At 54.7% G+C, this 10,087-nt stretch overlaps 2 protein-coding genes across 2 annotated transcripts; one reads left to right on the plus strand and one right to left on the minus strand.

The window, feature by feature from the left end:
* Positions 1 to 1,865: 1,865 nt before the first annotated feature.
* Positions 1,866 to 5,387, minus strand: J4E84_005619 (uncharacterized protein; the record flags this gene model as incomplete). The annotated part of the gene is made up of 1 exon (XM_049388215.1): positions 1,866 to 5,387. One exon carries the CDS (start codon positions 5,385 to 5,387, stop codon positions 1,866 to 1,868), a length of 3,522 nt encoding a protein of 1,173 aa, XP_049244455.1.
* Positions 5,388 to 7,558: 2,171 nt separating this feature from the next.
* On the plus strand, positions 7,559 to 9,811 carry J4E84_005620 (uncharacterized protein; the record flags this gene model as incomplete). Its single annotated transcript, XM_049388216.1, has 3 exons — positions 7,559 to 7,626; positions 7,674 to 7,725; positions 7,775 to 9,811. 3 exons carry the CDS (start codon positions 7,559 to 7,561, stop codon positions 9,809 to 9,811), a joined length of 2,157 nt encoding a protein of 718 aa, XP_049244456.1.
* Between the last annotated feature and the right edge of the window lie 276 nt (positions 9,812 to 10,087).

Raw genomic sequence — 10,087 nt, forward strand, 5'->3', positions numbered from 1 at the left:
AACGGGCCGAAGGTTGACATGGCGCTCTCGTCTTCTCCTGTCAGATCGACGAAGTTTGCTATACTTTCAGACGGCGGATGCACGATGAACTGGCGTGGAATAGTAATACGATGTGGCGAGCATGAAGCGCACACGACCCTCCCACATTTCCTGTTCTTGTTGTCAGTAAATAGTCCAGACGAACGCAACTTGTAGGTTTCCAAGCAGACGAGGCACATGACCCCAAACGTCCGATGGCTGACACGACTGCGACGATAGGTCTGGCGGTACGTACCTGCAATGATGCCTCCTAAGTAAGAATGTAAAGGGCTTCTTGCACACCGGACACTGAGACACTTCGTTGTCCGGCTGCCATGGCGGCAGCACAATATCACTTTGTCTCCTCATGGGGCCTGTGTTCGCTTGTGATGTGACGGGCGGGGTGGGAGGTAATGCGCGGACGGAAGCAGGCGACGAGTCCAACAAGATGGGATCCGCACTCGAGTCGCCCGCGCTTTCCGAGTGCATGCGTATGCTCGACGGCCGCCTCATGGGCGAGTCGGCGGTTGTGAGGCGTCGCTTGCGGTCTGAGCTGCGGGAGGAGGACGAGTCGGTGCGTTGCGAGGGGCGGTTTGGGAGGGTGTATCGTGACGGGGAAGGGTTCGAGCGAGCTTCGGTGGCGGCAGCGGGGTTGCTATGTGCAGTCGGTGGTTGCTGGTTGGCAGTGGATTCGGTACCGTCTCTCAGGAAGTCCATCCATGTTTCGCGGTCCTGGGCCAGGAAGTGTGATGCGACAACGCCCTGTGAATGGTGTCGGGAGTTGCTGCCCATAACAGCCTCGCGTGGCCCGTCTATGGTGCTGCTTGCTCCGTCATATTGACCGCCGTATGCGTGCGAGTGGTGTGAATAGGGTCCACTCGGGCGTTGATTGGCGTTCGGAGGCATTTGGGAGAGCTTGTGACGGATCGACGCGACCGAAAGCGGAGGGAGCGAGCCAACAGAGGTCAACAGCGCCAAATTCACGCGCGAGTGAGCAACGGCTTATGTGATGGTGAACGGGAGGGGTGCTCTTCGTAGAGAAGGTCGGCCGGCTCACGGCGACATGCCGCCACTTGCTTGGGCGTCTGCGTCGCGTGTGGGCTTTGGCACTCGGAGCGTGGATAGCGCTGCTCGTTCCAGTCAGCCTGGAGCCACAGGGCAGCTATCTTTCACCCGCCTGTCAGTCGCGCAGCGCTGGGTTGCGGTGTAGAGGCCGGAGGTGGGTGGGTCCTGCGCGTCGGCTCGGCGAGGGGAACTTCAACCACGCTGCTGTATGCGCCGCTCGTGAAGGTGCAAAGTCCAGAAGATAGATCAGAGAAAGGCCAGGCGTCAAATAGCGCACAACGCGACACGTACTGGTGAGCAGAGAGCCGTGGCTTCTAAGCGTGGTCAGCCAATGTTGGAATGCCTCAGGCGCCACTACGCTGTTATCTTAGCGGTTTCACGCGACCATCTGCGCCGCCACGCCTGCCTTAGCCTTGCAAGGGAACAACGGTACGTCGCCGCGTCTTCGTCGGCCCTCTTCACGTGTCAAAACTCTGCAGCGTCCATCTGCCATGAATAGTCGTGGATTGACTGAGATTACTATTGTACGTTACTACTCGTGCCTGTGCACTCCGTTCCGCTTATGTATATAGAAAGTATCAAGAAGTATGTAGTGGCCCCGTCTACGCCCAAAAGAGCCCGTCGCTCGTGTATCCCAAGCAACGCCATCAAAATCGCTTTTGCACAACTATACAGTAAGGAAACTCGTAAGCGCACGTCTTGCGCCAAGATCAAGATTAAAATGGGAATCTATCCATCCCAATATGGTATACGGGAAAACAGACATTAATGAAATGACTTTTTCATCTGTGGTAGCTGCGCCCACTGTGTTGCGTGCTGCCACTGCGACTACGGTCCACAATCTCTGCCGAAGCCTCAAGGTGACTTCCCGCGTCGTAAACGTCACGTTGAACGCTGTCTTTTGTCACATGGTGCTGGACAACACCAGTGCTTAAAGGTCGCTCCGATGTTCCACCAATCGCTGGAGGCGCATTGAGTTCACTGACACCGTCATTACGGTATATGCTCGATGCTGCTGATGGCCCAGGCGAGCGCTCTGGTGAAGGTTCGGTCGATCCAAAGGGTAAGCGAATGGGAAGGCCTCCAGGTCCGCCCGGTTGCAGGTGCTGACTTCGTCTTTGGCTGCTCGGACTCACTGACGTCGGCACGTCCATAACAGTCGACAGCCGGTCCGGGATGAGAGCAGCTTCCGTTGACTTCGTACGACGGGAGTTCTTGCGCGGTATTGATGGCACGCGACTTGGAGGTCCTGGTGGCTGCGTAACGCGGGAAGCACGCGACCCAATTCTACTGGGCAGCTCGATTCCGCCAAAACTCTCAATGGGTCCCAGAGCCGGTGCAATAGGCGAAATCCGATTGCCTGGATCGTAATCTCGTTCCTCGTCACTCGTGTCTGAGTCGCTATCGGAAGAGTCTCGTCTCCCTCCAGCCAAGGCAGCCGCTGTCGCTACGCCTGACCCTCCTGATGCGTTCCGAGCTCGCGGAGGTGACTCAGGACTGTCCCGATATGGCTCCTGCACGACTGCTGGCGACTCAGCGTCTTCTTCCACGGCCATCATCTGCGGTGGTATTCGTGTACTCCTGACCACTTCAAATCCCTTGCTCTTTTCCTTCTTCCGCCCACCCAGTAGGTTCAAGCTCTTGAACCAACCTGTAGCCGACGAGACAGGACTCATTGGATCCGCAGGCCCTGTCTTCAGCTTTCGCGTAGGTTGGGAAGACAAAGCAGGGCCACGAAGTCCATAGTAAAAGTCTGACTCGCGCACGGAATAGTCGGTATTGTTGTTGTTCCTTCTATCAAGATTTGGGTCCGAGTCGTCTCGATTCAACCGCAGATAGGCTGGAGCAGGTGTGCCGGAAGTACGCGACGGGCCTTCACCGGCTTTGATAGCTTCAGTGTCCAGATTGTCCGAGTAGGGGGCGTCCACAATGTCTGCACTCCCCAGAGGCGCCTTGCCTGGTGCAGCTGCGGTTAAAGAATCCATGGTATGCTTGCGAGGGCGTGGAGGTCGATAGTATGGATCCGCGGCGTCCATGGTGCCCATCGTTGGTCGGCGAGAGCTCTGGCCAGAAGACCCACCACCTAAGAAAGTGAAGGGCACCGGACCCGATCCTGGAGTTGGACTGACATTTCCGTAGTCGCCCTGACTGAAGCCGTCAAATCCAACACTTGCCCGTTGGCTGTCTCGGTCATAAGGCCCATTCAACAGCACGGCTGAACTGGCAGACATACTTCGAGATCGACTGTTCATGAGCTGTATGTTCTTGTTCTCATCGTGTGACAACATGGCAGCGTTCGAGTTCAGACTACCACGAGTGTTTCGATGAACGTTACGTTTCGACAGCTGTCGCTTTCCAAAGACCGCGGTAAGACCACCTCGCTGGTCCGCACCTACGCCACCAAGTCGGGCAGAAACTTCGATGATTGTCTGAAGAGCGTTCAGGAAGAAGCCGAAGACCAAAACGATAGCGTGTAGTAACAGGATGATGTATCCGATCCAGCCTTTGGGTGCTTCATCCACATCGAGGGAAGGTACGAAAGCTACCGAAAGAAGGACGCAGATGAGTCGGATTGTGGCGAAGAAGGTATGGTACGCATTCATCGAAGTATTCGACTGGAACGGCCGGAAGGCATGTAGAGTGAGGATCAGAATAACTTCGCATATAGCAAGTATGATGATTTGCGCGATGCCAGACGGTTGAATAGCGCCGATAGCGATGCCACGGATGATAGTGAGCAGGACAGGGATGAAAGAGAATGGAGCGGCATCATCCGAGTAGGTATTGTAGAGTGGTCCATAGGTCAAGACAGTTGGAAGGTCGTCAAACAAATGAGCACGAGGGCGTGTGGTGAAGATAAACCAGAATATCCAGGTAACTGATCCGGCGACGATGATCAGCATGATGACGGCTGAGGAGACGACGGAAGCCGGCGAGCGTGGACCGACTACGAGTTGGAACAGGGACAGCGCTATAATCGGAAGCATGAAGTAGTTGTACACGACACGGATGATGTTGCCGGCAGTGAAAGACCAGTTCTTTCCAGTCAGATCACCATCTTGCGTGTTGGTAATCCAGCGGAAGAGCCAGCGTATGAAGAAGCCGAGCTGGGTAAGCACAATCACACAGGCTATCAGAACGAGTAGGAAGATGGCCATGCACGCCCATATATCACGCTCTCTACTCATCCCAACGTACTGACCCAGGCGGTTCAGGCCGTAGGTTCCGTTAGCAAAGTAGATGCCGTCAACAAGACTCTGGGAGCCATTGCCTTGACTGACGAAACTCTGATTAAACAGAAGTAACGACCAACTGGCCTGGCTGACGACGGGCTGGAAGTAACCAGGGTAGTTCAGGCTGAGACTTCCTGCCAAGACGATGAACTGGATGTACTGCAAACAATCTCCAAATCCTGGCGTGACCAGCCGCAGCAGGTCCTCATCTCGACCATAGTTACTGGTCCAGCGGAAGATGTTTGACGTTCCCCATGGGCTGCAGGTCGCCGCGAACACGGTTGCAATAGCCACGAGGGCAAGCACAGCAGCCGGAAGGTAGCATATCGCGTCGGATAGTTTTTTTCCGAGGTCTGGTGTGATGTTTGCAGAAATGCAGCCGAGAGCCTGTGCATTGTCGTCACCAGAAACGATGCGCAGGGTCGAGGCCCAAGTCGAGAATGCGTACGAGCTACCGAAGTTGTGTGCGACACTGACAGCTGGTAAGGTCCAGAATTCGCTCAAGTTCCCACCGAAGGATGGAGCCACCGGGCAGCTTGTGTTCAGTACGGACTGACAAAACTGGGCGGCGGGCGCGTTGTATGCGTTGTAGGTCAGGACCTTGTTGTTCCAGAACAAAGTAGTGTAGTGCTTGTGGTTCGGAGCGAGGTTCACAATCTTGCCAAACGTCATATTCGGGTCCTTCCAATTGTCGTCGTTCAATGGTGGGTAGTCACCAAGCTGGGCCTGACCCGAGACATTGCCGTATACAGTGACATTAAGAGTGTGATCCGGACTGAAGTCGGCCCAGACGTATTCGGGGGTGAAGCGAAGGTAGGGCGTTTGCTTGCCGTCGGCCAGGTAGACCCGTGTCAGGCAATCTTCAAAGTTTACGAATACGGCGCTTGCGATTGGCAGGAAGGAGGCTATGGCGAGGAAGACGAGAAGGGGGAAGAATGCGCGCAGGGCCGGCAACGTAGATGCTTTCCGTCTCGATCGTGGGGGCGTCTGTGTGGGTCGTATCGAGGGTATCGTGAGCTGTTCGGACTCAGGCAGCCGCAGCGCGTCATCGCGCGAGGTGGTAACGGCCATCATGACGTCCCCCTCTTCATGTTCACCCTCCAGCCTGCGTCTCAACGCGATCGTCTTGAGGTTGTGTCGCAAAGATAGGCCGGTGGCGGTCTCCAATGGTATGCGTGGGCGTGGCAGTAGAGTTTCGTGGGCGGCGTCGGGGGTGCGGTGGGTGAGCGTAGGTCGGAGCAGTCTGTTGTGGAATGCGTTGGGGCACAGCTGAGGAGTGTACTACGGCGAGCGAGGGTAAGCCTGCTGGGAGTGAAACAGGCGTCAGAGGAAGCTGCGCCGATGAGCTGGCAGGGGCGACGGAACCCGGGCGATCAGCAGCGGCAGTGCATGGACAACAAGACGATAACAAAGCGTCGTATAGCGAGTGTACGAATCGAAGGCGGGTGAGGTTGGAGAGCTGGAGCCGGAAACCCAAAGCGTTGGTAGTGAAACTCCTGAGGCGAATGTTTACGGTGGGGTGCAGCGGATCAGGAAAGCCAGGCCATGGAAGCGCGACCAACAAGGCGCTAGCTTCGTATACGGTGCACACACGCTCCTTCCGTTTCGACTCGAGGTTGGCCGCAGAGAAGGTGCGGGAATGACTGTTTTCCCAGCGCCGCCACGGCTACGATGCTGGCCTTAGCTGGCTGCACTGGCGAACAGGGCGGCATCCATCGCGTTAACAGCCCGTACTATCGCCAGGCATGGGCGCAACGTCATCGTCATGCCACTAGGGGAGCTCAGTGTAAAGGAGAATTAGGGCCTGTTATGCTCAATCGCGATCCGGACGGAGAAGACGCGCATGTCACGGCATGTGATTGGCCCGCAAACACACTTTTAACAACTTCAGAATGCGGAAGTGCCACATCCCTAGCGCTATTGGCAGGACTGAGCAATATCAAGAGTCGACATTGCATCACATGTCCAGTATCAAGGCATGCTTCCCAGTATTACTACACATCGACATCTTTAGGCCAGCTGCCGCCCGTCTTTTGTTGAGGCCACCTGCTGATTAACGCGTTGTTCTTGCCTTAGAGCAGTGGCGCAGCCAGCAGACTAAATTTAGCGTCCTGCCCAGCTGTGTCGATCCAGGTTTCATCCCGCATTCGCAGACCACAATGCGAGTCTTCTGCATTAACATGCCTAATTTTTGAACGCGTAGCTCGGTGCGCTCACGGCTGCTTCTACACGGTATTTCTTGATTCAGTCAGACTTAAGCCGGCCTCAGCCGGGGTCCGTGGTAAGCATCTGTTTCAAGACGTATTTGACGTGTCTGTATGCTCGTTCACATGTAGCATGTTTGACTATCGTTATCATCATGTATCGAAAGGACCATCTGGGTCAAGAAGTGGACGTCGACCGGCCTCTTTCGCAGCCATCGATTCTTTCCAGAGACTGGAGAGGCTATGGTCTTCATTCACGTGTATGATGATCAATCTTAAAGGCACATTTTGTTGTTCCTCGAAACCAACGGTCCACACGCAATTCGGTGCAGTTGGCTTACCACTATTCGCACCATCAAGGTCAAGCTGGTGACATTGCGTCAGATTCCCGACTACGAAGACACATGTTCACAACAAAAATTCGCAGACCATCTCAGATATGTTGATGGAATGGACGTAGAATTGATGCGTTTGGTCGTCCAGTTAGGACGCATTTGCTTGGCGCCAAGCATCGTAAACCTTCTCGTCATCCTGCAGTTCATCGCGGTTCTCAAACAGTCGTCGTGAGTTCGTGTGCCGCAACACAGAACCACTGTGACGGCCGCTCGGGGCACGTCTGAACAGATCCGTACTACCCTACACCTTGGCAATCCCTCGCGTTCCTGCCACCCGGATTTCTTTCAGGCCGCACACCGTCTCAAGCTTCATCTGGCAGGTCCTGCAAACACAACATGCGCGTTCCATGGAACCCCGCTCCTATCAGCGATATCATCGTCCAAAAAGCACAAGTCCAACGTCTGCCCAGATGCCGGCTCAATAAAAGTCGGTTAAGCCGTGGAAAGCTTCCTTGGCGCATAGCTAATGAGGCAGGTGCGTATCTTCAACGTCTTGGCAGTGATTGTGATGCTCCGCTCCGCATAGTGACGCCGTACCCGATATCCCGGACTACAAATTATGTCCCAGTAGTCCGGCTTGATCTCACAGAAGTCTCTCCTGCACTTCCGACTTCTTGAATCCGTCTCAAGCTGTGCAGAAAAGATGGCCATCAAGAAGGTGCTCGTGGCCGCTGGCCTCTTGCTGGGGTCTGCTAAAGCCATAACAGTCGAGTAGGTCCAGCCTAATGCTTGCGCACATTCATTCTGACGATACTTAGGGGCATGCTTGCTGCACCTCGCAGAAGCACTGGTAACTTGAGCCCCAAGGGAGTGAGTCGACCAGCTTGTCTCTTATGGTGGCCGGATGCTGACTTTATAGGACCGTGCTTTGTTCTCCGAGACGAAATTCAACTGGACGTCTGAAAAGTCCAGCACTTCTTGGTACTTCATTGACACCGAGTCTGGAAACATCACCAAAGCGCCCTTCGGAAGCGATGCCTCGGAGGTTGTGTGGGTCGGTGACACAGCGGACAGCATTCTCTACCTCAACGCAACCAACGAGGAAATTCCCGGAGGTGTCACTCTGTACACTGCTGATCTCAGTGGCGACTCTTTCGAGCCAACTTTGGTAGCATCTCTACATGCTCCTCTTTCTGGATTGAAGGCTGTCAAAACCGAGTCAGGCATCAACTTTGTTGGAAATTGCCTGTCATACGAAAGCAATGGAACCGCATACAACCCTGAACTCGTCACAGCCCCGAAGAGTCTCGGACAATTATACGACAGTAACTTCGTAAGGCATTGGGATTACTACATCACTGCCGAGCGTGTTGCTGTCTTCAGCGGAGTTCTGAACGGCGGCAACGGAAGCTACAGTTATGGTGGAGAGCTCAAGAACCTCCTGTACGGGATGAACTACACTGTGACCCGCCCAGAGAGCCCTGTCCAGGGTTCCTCGAGCGACCCAGGTGACTATGATCTGTCTCCCGATGGTAGCATGGTTGCTTTCCGTACCAAATCCCCAGATCTCCCCAAGGCAAACTACACCGCTAGCTACATCTACGTTGCTCCATTTGATGGATCCGCGGTCGCTGTACCAATTAATGGACCTGGTACTACCGCTCCTGAGACAGCCCAGGGTGCATCTGGTGCTCCTGTTTGGTCGCATGACGGCAGCAAGCTGGCATACACACAGCAAGATGGTATCGATTACGAATCCGACAAGTACAAGCTTTACGTTGCGGAGATTGATGGTATGAACAGCAAAGTTCGCTCAGTCGCCGAAGACTGGGATTCCAGCCCGACCGGTCTCCAATGGAGTCCTGATGATGTCGACCTTTGGGTCACTTCCGAATTGTACGCTTCTGTTCGCTTATGGCTTGTTCCTGAGGACGCGCCAGCCGACTTCACACCCGTCAACTTTACCGGTCCTGATACAGTGCTTTCCGACTTCGGTGTTCTACCCGACGGCAGTGCTTTCGTCTCAGCAGCGGCTTCCTGGACCAGCCGGATGTTCTACAAACAATACCCTGGCCAGGACAAGCATGTTCTCTTCACTGCCAACGAAGTTGATCCAGAGCTGGAGGGTCTCAAGCCAGACTCTGTATCGAATTTCTGGGTCACCAATGATGACGGCGACGATATCCAGACCTTTGTCTTCTACCCCACTGACTTTGACCCAAGCAAGAAGTACCCTCTTGCGTTCGTCATCCACGGTGGGCCACAATCCACTCAGGGAGACAACTGGAGCGTGCGATGGAACTTGAGGACCTGGGCGGATCAGGGTTTCGTTGTTACTGCGACGCAATTCACCGGATCGCCATCTTACAGCCAAGCCTTCACGGATAAGATTCAAGCTAACTGGGGCGGAACTCCTTACACCGATCTCGTCAAGGTCTTTGAGCACCTCCGCGACAACGTCGACTATATCGATACCGACCGTGCCATCGCCGCCGGCGCATCATTCGGATGCTACATGACAAACTGGGTACAAGGCCATGACCTAGGCCGCGAGTTCAAAGCCCTCGTCTGCCACGACGGAAAGATCAACCAAGTCGGTTCCTACGCCACCGAGGAGCTATGGTTCATCCAGCGCGACAACAACGGCACGGTCTGGAACGACCGCGCCAACTACGAACTCTGGGATCCTCTTGCCCACTTCGCCAATGCCAGCACCCCCGAGTTCATCATCCACAACGACCTTGATTACCGTGTTGTGCAGGCCGAGGGACTGCAGACGTTCAACATCTTGCAGAGTTTGGGTGTGCCTTCGCGCTTCTTGCATTTCCCCGATGAGGGTCATTGGGTTACAAGCAGGCAGAACAGCCTTCTTTGGCACAAGTCCATCTTCAACTGGATCAGGTACTACGTCGGATTAGACGAGGAGCTGTCGATGGATGGCGTCATCACGCAGTAATTAGCTTCCGAGAGTAAATAACCTTTTTGCCATACGCAAAGACTGCGATGGGAATGCATTGTTCGGTTGCCTATGGCGTGCCTTCTTGTTCGCGCATTATCGTGAGTGTATCTTCGAGAACTAGCTGCCTCGGGTAGGCGCTTTGGCTAGCTTGGCAGCCATTGCCCCCCTGAGTTCTTTCCTCACCATACATAGCAAACCCCAAGCACCTACCTCCCGGAAGTCTACCTTGCCTTGGGATCTATTTCAATGTCGATTTTTATGCAAATGCGGGCA

This window comes from Alternaria hordeiaustralica, assembly GCF_023758085.1.
Source record: "Alternaria hordeiaustralica strain BMP 2776 chromosome Unknown scaffold_9, whole genome shotgun sequence".
NCBI classification, from domain to species: domain Eukaryota; kingdom Fungi; phylum Ascomycota; class Dothideomycetes; order Pleosporales; family Pleosporaceae; genus Alternaria; species Alternaria hordeiaustralica.